Genomic DNA, 16,672 nt, shown 5'->3' with positions numbered 1-16,672 from the left:
TTATTGGAGGGGATGGAGGTGCTGTGAGGTGGGCATTGGAGGGGCAGGTAGGTGAAGGAGTAGGTGCTGTGAGGTGGTTATTGTATATTGCTTCCTATGTTGTATATCAGTCACTAGAATAGTCTCTGTCAGACAGCACAGAGTGAGGTGGACATTTGAGCGGCAGGGTGGGGAGGAAAGAGGTGCCGTGAGGTGGACATTGGAGGAGCAGGGTGGGGAGGTGGTAGGTGCTGTGAGGTGGGTATTGTAGGGGTGGGTAGGTGGTGTGAGGGGCAGGTAGGTGCTGTGAGGTGGGTATTGGAGGGGCAGGGTGGGGAGGGGGTAGTTCCTGTGAGGTGGACATTGGAGGAGCAGGGTGATGAGGGGGTAGGTGCTGTGAGGTGGGTATTGGAGGGGCAGGGTGGGGAGGGGATAGGTGCTGTGAGGTGGGTATTGGAGGTGCAGGGTGGGGAGGGGGTAGGAACTTTGAGGTGATTATTGTATATTGCTTCCTATGTTGTATATCAGTAACTAGAATAGTCTGTGTCAGACAGGACAGAGTGCGGTGGACATTGGAGGGGCATGGTGGAGAGGGTGTAGGTGCTGTGAGGTAAGTATTGGAGGGGCAGCATGGGGAGGAGGTAGGTGCTGTGAGGTGGGTATTGGAGGGGCAGGGTGGGGAGGGGGTAGGTCCTGTGAGGTGGACATTGGAGGAGCAGGGTGGGGAGGGGGTAGGTACTGTGAGGTGGACATTGGAGGGACAGGGTGGGGAGGGGGTAGGTGCTGTGAGGTGGGTATTGGAGGTGTAGGGTGGGGAGGGGGTAGGTGCTGTGAGGTGGGTATTGGAGGGGCAGGGTGGGGAGGGGGTAGGTGCTGTGAGGTGGGTATTGGAGGTGCAGGGTGGGGAGGGGGTAGGTGCTGTGAGGTGGGTATTGGAGGTGCAGGGTGGGGAGGGGGTCGGTGCTGTGAGGTGGGTATTGGAGGTGCAGGGTGGGGAGGGGGTAGGTGCTGTGAGGTGGGTATTGGAGGGGCAGGGTGGGGAGGGGGTAGGTGCTGTGATGTGGGTATTGGATGGGCAGGGGGTAGGTGCTGTGAGGTGGGTATTGGAGCGGTAGAGTGGGGAGGGGCTAGGTGCTGTGAGGTGTGTATTGGATGGGCAGGGTGGGGAGGGGGTAGGTGCTGTGAGGTGGGTATTGGAGGAGCAGGGTGGGGAGGGGCTAGGTGCTGTGAGGTGGGTGGGTATTGGAGGGGCAGGGTGGGGAGGGGGTAGGTGCTGTGAGGTGGGTATTGGAGGTGCAGGGTGGAGAGGGGGTAGGTGCTGTGAGGTGGGTATTGGAGGGGCAGGGTGGGGAGGGGGTAGGTCCTGTGAGGTGGGTGGGTATTGGAGGGGCAGGGTGGGGAGGGGTAGGTGCTGAGAGGTGGCTATTGGAGGGGCAGGGTGGGGAGGGGGTAGGTGCTGTGAGGTGAGTATTGGAGGGGCAGGGTGGGGAGGGGGTAGGTGCTGTGAGGTGGGTATTGGAGGAGCAGGGTGGGGAGGGGTTAGGTGCTGTGGGGTGGGTATTGGAGGGGCTGTGTGGGGAGGGGGTAGGTGCTGTGAGGTGGGTATTGGAGGGGCAGGGTGGGGAGGGGGTAGGTGCTGTGAGGTGGGTATTGGAGGGGCAGGGTGGGGAGGGGGTAGGTGCTATGAGGTGGGTATTGGAGGGGCAGGGTGGGGAGGGGGTAGGTGCTGTGAGGTGGGTATTGGAGGGGCAGGGTGGGGAGGGGTAGGTGCTGTGAGGTGGGTATTGGAGGGGCAGGGTGGGGAGGGGGTAGGTGCTATGAGGTGGGTATTGGAGGGGCAGGGTGGGGAGGGGGTAGGTGGTGTGAGGTGGGTATTGGAGGTGCAGGGTGGTGAGGGGGTAGGTCCTGTGAGGTGGGTATTGGAGGTGCTGTGAGGTGGGTATTGGAGGGGCAGGTAGGTGCTGTGAGGTGGGTATTGGAGGTGCAGGGTGGTGAGGGGGTAGGTACTGTGAGGTGGGTATTGTATATTGCTTCCTATATTGTATATCTGTCACTAGAATAGTCTCTGTGTGTCTGACAGGACTGGTAGATAATGTATTTGACTATAGTTCTTCTTAAACATAATGAATTTTCATATATTGCATTACACATTTAAACTGCATCCCCATTAGATAAACCTGGCCTGTAGTTGTTCTGCCACGTCCATTTTGCTGTTGCCATGTGCTGGTAGAAAAGCTGGGGCTGCTTGATTTGCACTACAGGCTAAAAGTTGCCAGCCAGCCCCGAAGGAGTAGCAATGGGTAGGTCATTGGCAAAAAGCTAAAGTGCAAACCAGTAGTGTGTGGTAGGGCGTGTAACATGTGACATCATAGAGAAGGGGGCAGATTATCCATGTACCGGGAGAGAAGGAGGGTGAGCGGGATCCAGTATTGGAGGATTGTTTTTACCCCAGCTGCACTTATAGCTGATACCCTGGATATCCGATGCCACCAAGGAAAAATTAACTGATTGCCCCGCTCTGGAGCAAAAGGAACATTATTAACCAAATTGGCTTCAGCATTTACTTATTTGAATTGAATTGATGGAATATTAAGGAGGAGATGTACTAAGCCTTGGAGAGTGGTAAGGTGGAGAAAAATTATAGGAGCTGATTGGTTGGTACTTTATATCTCTCCACTTTAATCACTCTCCAAGGATTAGTACTCTCCCCATATTTATCTAGAACTATTAAATAAAATGTATGGTGGTAAAGAAAGGATGGCTATAACACAGCAAACCCCTACTGTGCTCAGCTAAAACATACACTGCAATGGTGGACTGCCTTGGTGGTATCCAACTCATACTTGCCTACCCTCCCAATTTGGTCGGGAGCCTCCAAAAAAATTGGCTGCCACTCCCGACCTCCCGGCTGCCGCCCACCTCTCCTATCCCCCCGCAATAATCTTTGCAACCCCCACAGTGGGGAGGGGACCGATGATGTGATTCGCATCATTTTGGCCCTGCCCCCTGCTTCACAATGCCTATATTATCGGCATTGTGTAGCGGGAGCAGGGCCAAACTGACGCAAACACGTGGCCCCGCCATGCCCACAAGCGCCCATCACCTGCCTGGTTACTCCCCCTTGTTCCAACCACGCCCCCCCATCCTGCCAATTTTGGCTGCTGCCTCCCGGAAGGAGTAGCCAGAAAGTCGGCAGGTATGATCCAACTCCCCCTTCTAAACTTAACTACCCATCCCGTGAGGGTGGTGTTGCTGACCCTGTAAGGGTGGTGCAGCTCTCAACAAAGTCATGAAGGTGAGCCCAAGGCCAGATTAACATTGGTGGATGGATCTACATCCCCAGGCCTCCACATAAAAATAGGCCCATCATCATGGCAACATGATGGTGACCCGCTGCCTATCAGGCCACATTATCAGCCATAAATAATATAAATCATAAGTATAAGAAGAGTTTTTCTAGTTTTCTGTACACTCTACAGTATCAGGCTGCGTGCATGCAGAGACAGGAATGAGTACATAGAAAGGTGGATGATATGGAGATTGCTATGGTGATGCTGCAGAATTCTTAGTAGTGGCTTTAGAATCCAGTGTGATTAAGCTATCAAGACCAATGTCGAGAGTTCTGCTTTACTCACAAGGGACACTAAGTCTAAAAAGCCTGAGTACAAAAGCAGATAACACCCTGTGCAGCTGCTGCCCCCTCAGGTACAGCTTAGAGGCTGGGTATAGCATATACAGGAGGCACAGCCGGGCACTTACCTCAGTTACAGCTTAGAGGCTGTGTACAGCAGATACAGGAGGCACAGCCTGGCACTTACCACATGAGCATTGCCGTACAGCCAGTGACGCTTAGGTCCTGGGAAAGCAGAGAACATCCTGTGTAGCTGCTGCCACCTCAGATAGAGCTTAGATGCTGTGTACAGCAGATACAGGAGGCACAGCCAGACAGCCCAGATACAGAGCTCACGGACACTGAGAGAGAGGAGCCCGGACAGCACAGAGGAGGAAGCCATGTCTGGTGTATTCAGTGCACTGTACACATGCAGAGATATAAGTAATGTTTTAGTGACAGAAACGTCCAAAGGCCAGGACAATGTATAAGTAGGAGGAGAGAATGCTTCAGGAGGGTGTGGGTACACTCGCATGTTATGTGAAATATGAGAGTATACATTTAAGTAAAGAAAGTTTTGTTGATCTGATTATGTTGGTTTATCTCAGAAAAGATGTACCAAAATGTTTAATTTTGTTTTTTATTTTAATTAAATGACCTTTCACTGATTGAATGGCCACGCACATGTTCGCAATTCAAACTTGTGGCTCAAAATTTAAATCTCATGTTCAAGTTTGTAATAGACATTCCAAATATGGGTTAAAATTAGGGTTTTAAAATACGAGGGCTACCTCTGTTGTTCTGTCCAATAGGTAGACTTGGCAACGCTATGCTGGTTACTGTGAAGCTCATACATCGATGTGTCTGAACCTGCGGTTGGACTGCCGTAGTCTTTGTTTGGTCACAGCGAGTGGAAGATCTTCGTACGTCTCTTCATGGTGGATGAGGAAGACTTGTCTGAGTTTACGTCAGAGATGTGAGATTGAATTTTGTGTTAAACTTGGAAAAAGTGGAAATGAAACTCATGAAATGTTACGGCAAGCATATGGTGGAGAAACAATTAGCCGTGCTGCAGTATATCGGTGGCAGTAGCACTTCAAAGAGGGTAATATGCAAGTGACTGACGTAGCGCGTTCTGGGAGACCATCCACCGCGGTTACAGATATCAGCATTGCCAAAGCTGCAGGGATATTGCAAAATGACAGAAGTAAACTTTACGCAAATTTTTGGCTTCACTGTGCGATCTCATTCCAACGTGTTCAGCATATTGTGACAAAGGAACTGACAATGCATCACGTGTGCCAGGTGGGTACCCAGAGATCCCATAGAAGAGCGGATGTGACACAGGAACTGACAATACATCACGTTTGTGCCAGGTGGGTGCCCAGAGATCCCACAGAAGAGCAGATGCAGCAACGAGTTGAATTGTGTAAGAACACCATTTGATTGACGGAAAGGATACCCGATTTAGTGACATGTGATGGATCATGGAATCTTCATTATGTTCCGGAATCCAAACAACAGTCCAGTGTATGGAAAGGCGCAAATTCACCTCTGCCCAAACAAATTCCGTGTGATTCCTTCAGCGTGTGAAGTCATTGCGTCTGCTGTTCTTTGATGTGCACGGTATGATCCTACAGCACTGGGGTCCCCATGGACAGACAATTAATGGTGACTACTATGCAAACGTCCTGAAAACCCCTTTTTCGTGGAGCTCTGAGGAAGAAAAGATCATATTTGCTGAAGAAACAGTGGTTTTTGCTGTAAGAAAATGCCTGACCACATGTTGCTGCTGTTACATTGGCAGCAGTGACTGAAATTAACGGGATAGCGCTGGAACACCCTCCATTTAGCCCGGACGTAGTGCCCTGTGATTTCTGGGCATTTCCAACCCTGAATGAATAAACTGTGTAGAAATACGTTCTCAGCAGACGATGAAGTGAAAAATGCCAGAGCCGCAACAGTAACAGTGATGTCACAGAACCGTCTACTGCGCGTCTATGAGTCGTTGTTGAAAAATGCTGCAAAAAATGTATTGAATGTGAAGGATGTTACTTTGAAAAAGAAAAATGTTCAGATCCTGTGGAGTCATCTGATTCTGAATAAAAATATCAGTCTCATTACTTTCAATCAGCCCTCGTCTATTTACATTTAACATTATTCAGATAATATTTTCAAGCAATGAAAGTGGTTTTATATTTCTTGTATTTCATACTGTGAAACGAAAATCACCAGTCATGCTCGAGGTTTGACCGACAACCATTAACATGATCAATTTAGTTGAATATTATATTTTTAATGCAGATTTGTTCAAATATTTTTGCCTAAATTTGCAATTTGAAAATTAAAGTTGTCATGTTAATTTAGCAAAATACGCTTGTGCATGCGTCATTGGGGGTCATCGGACAGGGATCTGGTAATGTCTGCAAAAGAGTAGTAGATGGCGTTAGCAGCTTGGTAAACCCGACAGTTTATAACCCCCACAGACACCTATGATGGCTGCTGTGGTTGAAAATTAAGCGACTGCAGCAGATATTAGAGAAATGTCCATTATAAAGACTTCACGATGCAAGTAAAGGAAAATTTATTAATCTGTTCATTTCCTGTACTACTGTCTATCAGGGCTGGATTAAGGGGGGTGGTTGCCCCGGGGCTCCCCACACAGAGGGTCCCCCACACAGGGTGGATGTGACGAGAACAGGTGTGTATGCTGCTGGGTTTATCTCTCTGCCTTGGAGTTGTGCATCATTGAAGCATACTTGCCTACTTTTGAGAAAGCATTTCAGGGAGATTGTGAAAGCAGCACCTATGAGCGCGGCAGTAAAGTGGGCGTGTACTGCTACATCTGAGAGGCGTGTCATAAAATTGATTTATAGCCACATGTAAATGAGCCCCAAAGCAGCTAGTAACATCTACTTGTTGATGAAAACACACTGATACTTCTCAGAAAATACATGTAACCATAGGGATCATTGTGCTTTATAACCAATGCAGGTAAATTATACTAATGATCCCATTATAATGTATATATCTCTTTTTTTTCTTTTATATAACAGTGTCATAATGGGGGTAAGATGAAATGAGGGAGATTGGTAGACTCTTCAGGGAGACAGGGAGATTGCTGCTATTTCAGGGAGTCTCCTGCACAATGAGGGAGGGTTGGCAAGTATGCATTGAAGTAATCTGCTCTCTCGTTGTCGCAGTCTCTGGGTTTTTGGGCAGAAAGACTCAGGTGGGTAAAACTATAATGAAACACAAGTAAAGATGAACAACCAGCGGTGACATATTAACATGAGGAGCTCAACCTATTACCTTCATATTGCAATTTAACTATCTCAATGTCATGGAGGACGACAGCCTCCTCCTTTTCACCAGGGCCATGGCGTCGCTGCTATCTCTCATGAGTCTGATTTGCTTGTGTGTGATGTCACTATGTGATGATGTCATGCATTGAGATTTGGCACAAGATTATGGCATCACGCCTCATTCATGCCGGCACCCACATTCCTCTTATTATAGACCCCTGTTGTCAGTGCTCCTTGCCTGAGCAAACCCTTAGAGGCCCTGCTGTGAGAAACCCATTACCTCTATTCTCCTAACGTGATATAACACACAATGCCCGGATATTTTATCCCCTACCTGTGTCTGGCTCATAATACTCCTGTGATGTAAGTGAATGCACCAGTACCCTCACTATGGGGCATATTATTTTCATTATCTGGTTCTAGAGTTCATAATTATAATTTCTTATCACCAATATTCACAGCAATAAGAAATTACTCTTCAGAATGTATTAAGAGTCACAATCAGTGACAGGTGCTACAAAAGGAATCACTTCACTTCTTTCTCAAGACCCGCATCCGGGAGGAAACGAAGCGGCTGAGAGGAGACAGCAGCCGGTGAGTAGCGGAGAAATAAAAGTCCATCGTCATGCCTCCAGCATTTGTATATATCTCATGCTATGCATACTGTATACATCTTACTTCTGTTTACAGTCATTCATGTTATCGGCCCCATCTAGTGGCAAACACAGCAGTAGTGTAATTGTGAACCTCACAGGCCACCTTAGCTTAGTTCACAGGGTATTCTGGGTAGTTACTGGAGGCAGCCATTTCATTCCTCACATGATCATCACTTCTGACTGGGATTATTGGAAACTAGAGGTGGTTATACTGTATGCTCCAAATTTGTCAGGTACTTAGTGAGGGGCAGAACAGCCATCTTGGAAAGAGACAAGCGTGTAAGTGGTGAAAAGAGAAACCTCCCAACAAATTGTATTTAAAACCTCCCGGAGATGGTGCCCCCAGGCTCTCTCCAGCACTGTGAAGATGCCTGCTAGGACTGTTGTGTTATTTGGCCTGTGCAGTACTGGTGTTCACCAGTAGGGTCTGTTCTTCTTCTGTGTAATTTCTGCAGCCAGGTGTCATTAATGACCTACTCATCATCATCAGCATGGATTACACTTGACCCCTGGCTACTCATCACCATGGATTACACCTGACACCTGGCTACTCATCCTCTCCATGAATTACACCTGACACCTGGCTACTCATCATCACCATGGATTTCACCTGACACCTGGCTACTCATCATCACCAGCATGGATTACACCTGACACCTGGCTACTCATCATCACCAGCATGGATTACACCTGACACCTGGCTACTCATCACCAGCATGGATTACACCTGACCCCTGGCTACTCATCACCAGCATGGATTACACCTGACACCTGGCTACTCATCACCAGCATGGATTACACCTGACACCTGGCTACTCATCATCACCAGCATGGATTACACCTGCCACCTGGCTACTCATCATCACCATGGATTACACCTGACACCTGGCTACTCATCATCACCAGCATGAATTACACCTGACACCTGGCTACTCATCATCACCAGCATGGATTACACCTGACACCTGGCTACTCATCACCAGCATGGATTACACCTGACCCCTGGCTACTCATCATCACCAGCATGAATTACACCTGACACCTGGCTACTCATCATCATCACCATGGATTACACCTGACACCTGGCTACTCATCATCACCAGCATGAATTACACCTGACACCTGGCTACTCATCATCACCAGCATGAATTACACCTGACACCTGGCTACTCATCATCATCACCATGGATTACACCTGACACCTGGCTACTCATCATCACCAGCATGGATTACACCTGACCCCTGGCTACTCATCATCATCACCATGGATTACACCTGACACCTGGCTACTCATCACCAGCATGGATTACACCTGACCCCTGGCTACTCATCACCAGCATGGATTACACCTGACACCTGGCTACTCATCACCAGCATGGATTACACCTGACACCTGGCTACTCATCATCACCAGCATGGATTACACCTGACCCCTGGCTACTCATCATCATCACCATGGATTACACCTGACACCTGGCTACTCATCACCAGCATGGATTACACCTGACACCTGGCTACTCATCACCAGCATGGATTACACCTGACACCTGGCTACTCATCATCACCAGCATGGATTACACCTGACCCCTGGCTACTCATCATCATCACCATGGATTACACCTGACACCTGACTACTCATCACCAGCATGGATTACACCTGACACCTGGCTACTCATCATCACCAGCATGGATTACACCTGACCCCTGGCTACTCATCATCATCACCATGGATTACACCTGCCACCTGGCTACTCATCACCAGCATGGATTACACCTGACACCTGGCTACTCAAGTCTGCCTGATCCAACATTCATTGCATAAATTAGCCACTGCGACAGCATACACAGCTTGAGTACTTTCAGAGTGCGATGAGGTTAGCAATTCCTGAGTAACGTTAGTCCTGCTGTAATTGTATGCGAGGGGCTCATGTTACTCGATGTTCCTGGTGTATACGCAGGACTGCAAGGTATTACAGATGTGAGATAGCTGTAGTGGGCGTCTCTATGCTGGCTGTGCGACTGCTTTGCGTTTGCCAACATTTGCATATTTTCGCAGCAGATTTGGGTGCGTAATTGCAGCTGTGATCGCAATAGTGATCCGTAGTGAATCAGGCCCTTAGTGTTTTCTGTAAGCGTCTGTGACTTTGTGCCTGCCAGATATCTGATTCTGATCATCATTTTCCACATTACCATCCGTCCTTTGTTATCAGTTGTCTGGGACTAATTTGCTCTGTCACAGTGACCGGTCCAAACTCTGAATTAGTCTGCAGTTACCTTTTGTGTGTATTGTAGATTGTCAGTGTGTCCTTCCTGCCCCATCATATCCCCTGCCCCAGATCATATCCCCTGCCCCAGATCATATCCCCTGCCCCAGATCATATCCCCTGCCCCATCATATCCCCTGCCCCATCATATCCCCTGCCCCAGATCATATCCCCTGCCCCAGATCATATCCCCTGCCCCAGATCATATCCCCTGCCCCATCATATCCCCTGCCCCATCATATCCCCTGCCCCATTAACTGTTTGGATTTCCAAGTGTATCTGCATAAACGCTCTATCGGCAATTGACACTATTACCTTAAGAAGTGCATAAATATCACAATAAATATAACTTACAACTCTAATGAATAATGACACGGAGACAGTAAGTGGCGTTAAACCGGTCGGCATTTTCATTAATAAATCAGTTCTTAGAAATATGGTGGTGACCGAAAGAAACAGCAGCCATCAGAGGTCAGTGACTATCAAATGATCTAACTACAAATCTTGCAGGGCCAATTGCCCCGTTAGCAAGCACATAGGAAATGAATACTCCCTTATACTGCTGCAGCCTGGCTAGCCAACCAAGACTGCTGCCCCAGTGGGGCCGATCAGCCAAAGGGTATAGTACAGGGGAGTAGCCTATTACTCATTCACTGACCCCCCCAGCTGCCATTTTTTCCCACCACGCGCATCACCAACCAGGAGCCAAAGCCCACCACCAACAAACCAACTCAAACTAAACTGTCTAAAACTCCAAAAACCCTTCCTAGAAAAAAGGCGTAATCCAACTTCAGATAACCCATCAGCTCTGTATACGTGGACATCCTGGAAACAAATGCAAGGTTGACAGACCACTACACCTCCCAGTACCTCCAGTTTTTCTGGCCACAAATGAATTGACTTTGCACATGCAGCCATGTTAGCACAGCGGACCACATCTACAGGGCTAATGGAAGATTCCTCACTAGAGGAACGCCATCTGTGGCGATGGCTCCTACGAGAGTGCCAGGAAGATCTATTTCTATGACGCTTGCGCCTGGGAGAACTGGAACTCTCTGTGTCAGTGGAGAAGGAATCTGAGGCTCTGAAGTTAGACAGGATAAACCACTCACCTAAGGACACCGAGGAAGAACTGCCATCTGTCGCTGCCAACCTCTGGCCTCCAGACACCCCTTCCAAATAAAACCATTGTGGTATCTGAAAGAAGGGCACAGAAGAACCAGCCCCGACATCGGGAGCAGGCGCCCATGAAAGAGAAGCAGCGCCAGCACTTGCTACAAAGCGTTGTGAGTGACCTGCAGCAGGAGGAATAGAAGGAGACAGGGACAGACCTAAAGGCGCCAGCTGTGAGCGGACATTACCCTCCGTAGACGACGGGGATGCCACGCCTCCAGATGGGCCTGCTGATATCATCGAACATGCAACGCCCCTCACCCCTGGGACGCCCATGTCATTGCGAGCCAGACCGCGAAGCAGCAGCAGCAGAACGGGATGCCCCAACAATCCCGCCGGCTCCCATCAGCAGCCGCCATTAACGACATGAAGCTCCCCTGTAGGGGCCCGCAGTCACAATAGCCCACGAAAGCATCATCAAAGAGAGGGGGGATAGGTCCCACCTTCTGGACCCTGACGAGCGGCTTGCCAGCATGCATCAGCTGGGACCACTGGATGAGGTCCTGGGATCTCCCCCGCATCTGGGGATGACCAGCGCCGGGCCCCCTTGCGCCGTTTGCGCTTCCCAGCAGGGGCTGTGTTCCTTGTGGCGAGTGCCACCATATTGGCCTCGCCCGACACTGTACCTGGCGGATCCAAAATGGCTGCCACAGCACTGACCTCTGGAGCTGTCCTGAGGGACGCTCCGGGCTGCCCGGCTCAAGTGCCCAGCCCCAGCTCCGACAACCGATTCAGACCCCACAGCCTCTGCAAAGCGCGCAGGAACCGGGGCAGAGTGGTGCGGATGCTGCGCCATTAGGGCAACTGAAGCAGCAAGAAAGAAGAATAGGGGTAGAAAAGTGAAGTAAAGAAAGAGAAGGAGAGAGAGAAGGATGAAAAAAAGAGATTGAATAACATAAACTTAACAGACCTGCTCCAGCCAAAGGCAAATTCTGAGAAGAGACAATACAGGAAGTATTAATGCTATAAAGGCATAACTCTGCCCCCACAATCCTCCAACAATTTGGCTATTGGCTTAGTCTGAAACTAGATTAACCCTCAACTCTCCATGCAGCTAACCTCATACTGTCCTATTTGCCTAGGGGTTTACAATCTGTCCTGCATACGTAGATGCCCTCTGTCTTCATTTCCAAAGTGTACTATAAGACTTCTGTGTAATCCTGCATTGCCTGGTGCACCCTGCCATTACTACTAGACTACTGTACAAACCTGCATTGCCTGGTGAACCCTGCCATTATTACTAGACTACTGTACAAACCTGCGTTGTCTGGTGCATCCGGCCATTATTACTAGACTACTGTACAAACCTGCGTTGTCTGGTGCACCCTGCCATTATTGCTAGACTACTGTACAAACCTGCATTGCCTGGTGCACCCTGCCATTATTACTAGACTACTGTACAAACCTGCGTTGTCTGGTGCACCCTGCCATTATTACTAGACTACTGTACAAACCTGCATTGTCTGGTGCACCCTGCCATTATTAGTAGACTACTGTACAAACCTGCATTGTCTGGTGCACCCTGCCATTATTACTAGACTACTGTACAAACCTGCATTGCCTGGTGCATCCTGCCATTATTACTAGACTACTGTACAAACCTGCATTGCCTGGTGCACCCTGCCATTATTACTAGACTACTGTACAAACATGCATTGTCTGGTGCATCCTGCCATTATTACTAGACTACTGTACAAACCTGCATTATCTGGTGCACCCTGCCATTATTACTAGACTACTGTACAAACCTGCATTATCTGGTGCACCCTGCCATTATTACTAGACTACTGTACAAACCTGCATTGCCTGGTGCACCCTGCCATTATTACTAGACTACTGTACAAACCTGCATTGCCTGGTGCACCCTGTCATTATTACTAGACTCTGTACAAACATGCATTGCCTGGTGCACCCTGCCATTATTACTAGACTACTGTACAAACCTGCGATGTCTGGTGCACCCTGCCATTATTACTAGACTACTGTACAAACCTGCATTGCCTGGTGCATCCTGCTATTATTGCTAGACTACTGTACAAACCAGCATTGCCTGGTGCATCCTGCCATTATTGCTAGACTACTGTACAAACCTGCATTGCCTGGTGCACCCTGCCATTATTACTAGACTACTGTACAAACCTGCATTGCCTGGTGCATCCGGCCATTATTACTAGACTACTGTACAAACCTGCATTGCCTGGTGCATCCTGCCATTATTACTAGACTACTGTACAAACCTGCGTTGTCTGGTGCATCCGGCCATTATTACTAGACTACTGTACAAACCTGCATTGCCTGGTGCACCCGGCCATTATTACTAGACTACTGTACAAACCTACGTTGTCTGGTGCATCCGGCCATTATTGCTAGACTACTGTCCAAACCTGCGATGTCTGGTGCACCCTGCCATTATTACTAGACTACTGTACAAACCTGCGATGTCTGGTGCACCCTGCCATTATTACTAGACTACTGTACAAACCTGCATTGCCTGGTGCATCCTGCTATTATTGCTAGACTACTGTACAAACCTGCATTGCCTGGTGCATCCTGCCATTATTGCTAGACTACTGTACAAACCTGCATTGCCTGGTGCATCCTGCCATTATTACTAGACTACTGTACAAACCTGCATTGCCTGGTGCATCCTGTCATTATTACTAGACTACTGTACAAACCTGCATTGCCTGGTGCACCCGGCCATTATTACTAGACTACTGTACAAACCTGCATTGCCTGGTGCACCCTGCCATTATTACTAGACTACTGTACAAACTAGGGGTGAGCGGGTTCGGATTTCTGAAATCCGAACCCCCCCGAGCCCCCCCGATCCGAGTCCGATCCGAGTCAGGCTCGACTTTTCCCGCCTGACTCGGATCTGAAATCGAGGCAAAACGTCATCATCCCGCCTTCCGAGTCTCGCGGGTTTTGGATCCTATATAAGGTACACACGTCGGCGCCATTTTCTCACTCGGCTGTGGACAGTGAAGAGGGAGGGTGGGAGTTAGGGCTGTGTAGTGTAGTGTAGTGTAGTGCTGCTGTTGTCCACTACTTCAAAGTCCATAGGGGCTGGCTGTGTTGTGCTGTGCTGCTGTTGTTAATAGGGGCTGTGTCCACTACTTCAAAGTCCATAGGGGCTGGCTGGACTGTGTTGTGCAGTCAGTTCTCCATAGGGGCTGTGTCCACTCCAAAGTCCTGTGCAGTGTCCCAGTCCTAAAGGAGTGCTGTAGTGTTGTCCAGGGGGTGCTCTGTCCATCAGGGGTGCTCCCCCCAAGTGCTAAAAAAATAATATATTTTCTGTGTTTGTGAATTGTGTGCGCAGTAGCCGCACGTGCATCAACAAAGTAGTGCCAAGCGTGCGCCTGTGTCATAAGTAAAGGGCCGGCTGGCTTGACCGTTAAGGGTGCTGTAACCCCCGAAAGTACACTCCAGTCCAAACCAAAAAAAAAATTATTTTCTGTGTTTGTGAATTGTGTGCGCAGTAGCCACACGTGCATCAACAAAGTAGTGCCAAGCGTGCGCCTGTGTCATAAGTAAAGGGCCGGCTGGCTTGACCGTTAAGGGTGCTGTAACCCCCGAAAGTACACTCCAGTCCAAACCAAAAAAAAAATTATTTTCTGTGTTTGTGAATTGTGTGCGCAGTAGCCGCACGTGCATCAACAAAGTAGTGCCAAGCGTGCGCCTGTGTCATAAGTAAAGGGCCGGCTGGCTTGACCGTTAAGGGTGCTGTAACCCCCGAAAGTACACTCCAGTCCAAACCAAAAAAAAAATTATTTTCTGTGTTTGTGAATTGTGTGCGCAGTAGCCACACGTGCATCAACAAAGTAGTGCCAAGCGTGCGCCTGTGTCATAAGTAAAGGGCCGGCTGGCTTGACCGTTAAAGGGTGCTGTAACCCCCGAAAGTACACTCCAGTCCAAACCAAAAAAAAATTATTTTCTGTGTTTGTGAATTGTGTGCGCAGTAGCCGCACGTGCATCAACAAAGTAGTGCCAAGAGTGCGCCTGTGTCATAAGTAAAGGGCCGGCTGGCTTGACCGTTAAAGGGTGCTGTAACCCACAAAGTACACTCCAGTCCAAACCAAAAAAAAAATTATTTTCTGTGTTTAGCCGCACGTATATATCAAATCGATATAACATAAATGGAGGACCAAACTTTCTCCGATAAAAATAAAATAGAGAAAGATCAAGAACCACTTCCTCCTAGTGCTGAAGCTGCTGCCACTAGTCATGACATAGACGATAACATGCCATCAACGTCGTCTGCCAAGGCCGATGCCCAATGTCATAGTAGAGGGCACATACAATCCCAAATGGCAAAGTTCAGGAAAATGACCTTGAAAAAGACATTTAAATCAGCTGAAGAGAAACGTAAACTTGCCAATATGCCATTTACGACACGGAGTGGCAAGGAACGGCTAAGGTCGATCCCTAGTATGTTCATGACTAGTGGTTCAGCTTCACATGACGATGGAAGCACTCCTCCCACTAAAAAAATCAAAAGAGTTAAGCTGGCAAAAGCACAGCGAAGAACTGTGCTTTCTAAGAAGATATCACAAATCCCCAAAGAGAGTCCAAGTGTGGTGGTGGTTGCGATGCCTGACCTTCCCAGCACTGGACGGGAAGAGGTGGCTCTTTCCACCATTTGCACGCCCCCTGCAAGTGCTGAAAGGAGCACCCACAGTCCACTTGCTGATATGCAAATTGAAGATGTCACTGTTGAAGTACAACAGGATGAGGATACTGGTGTAGCTGGCGCTGAGGAGGAAGTTGGCGAGGAGGATTCTGATGGTGATGTGGTTTGTTTAAATCAGGCTCCGGGGGAGACAGTTGTTGTCCGTGGGATGAAAAAGCCCATCACGGTCATGCCTGGGCAGAAGACCAAACATTCCACCTCTTTGGTCTGGCAATATTTCTATCCAAATCCGGACAACAACTGTCTTGCCATATGTACCATATGTAAAGGTGAAATAAGTAGGGGTAGGGACGTCAACCACCTAGGAACATCCTCCCTTATACGGCACCTGCAGCGCGTTCATAAAAAGTTACTGTCAAGTTCAGAAACTTTGGCTCAGACCGTAAGCAGTCCAGGGACACCTAAATCCCGTTGTCCTGTTGTATCCAAGCGCCTGCAAACCACACCGTCAACTCCCTCCTCGTCAATTTCCTCCTTAGTCAGGATCGGAAGTAGTCCTGCAGGCCATATCACTGGCATGACTGACTCTCCTATCCGGGATTCCTCCGGAGGATCCTGCATTGCTACGCCTACTGCTGCCGCTGCTGCTGTTGCTGCTGCTGCTGGGAGTCGTTCATCATCCCAGAGAGGAAGTAGGAACACCACTACTTTTACTAAACAATTGACCCTCCAACAGTCCTTAGCGAGGAGGATGAAGTACGACAGCAGTCATCCTGAAGCAAAACGTATAACTGAGGCCTTGACTGCTATGTTGGTGTTAGACGTGCGTCCGGTATCCGCCATTAGTGCAGTGGGATTTAGACAATTGATGGAGGTAGTGTGTCCCCGGTTCCAAATCCCGTCTAGATTCCACTTCACTAGGCAGGCGATACCGAGACTGTACAGAAACGTCAGAAAAAGTGTCCTCAGTGTCCTGAAAAATGCCGTTGTACACAATGTCCACTTAACCACGGACATGTGGACAAGTGGAACAGGGCAGACTAAGGACTATA

At 48.8% G+C, this 16,672-nt stretch overlaps 1 protein-coding gene across 1 annotated transcript in view; it reads right to left on the bottom strand.

The window, feature by feature from the left end:
• LOC148474691 (cytochrome P450 4B1-like) overlaps positions 1-3,992 on the bottom strand; it is a 211,998-nt gene extending 208,006 nt beyond the window's left edge. Inside the window, exon 1 of the mRNA XM_088458236.1 lies at positions 3,798-3,992. Coding sequence (XP_088314362.1) covers positions 3,798-3,992 — 195 coding nt within the window. The remainder of the gene's footprint in view (positions 1-3,797) is intronic.
• Between the last annotated feature and the right edge of the window lie 12,680 nt (positions 3,993-16,672).

This window comes from Taudactylus pleione, unplaced genomic scaffold (genome assembly GCF_031769625.1).
Source record: "Taudactylus pleione unplaced genomic scaffold, aTauple2 ptg000819l, whole genome shotgun sequence".
Classification (NCBI taxonomy): Eukaryota; Metazoa; Chordata; class Amphibia; order Anura; family Myobatrachidae; genus Taudactylus; species Taudactylus pleione.
The sequence above is the reverse complement of the archived record's forward strand: the minus strand, read 5'-3'. Positions and strand labels throughout refer to the sequence as shown.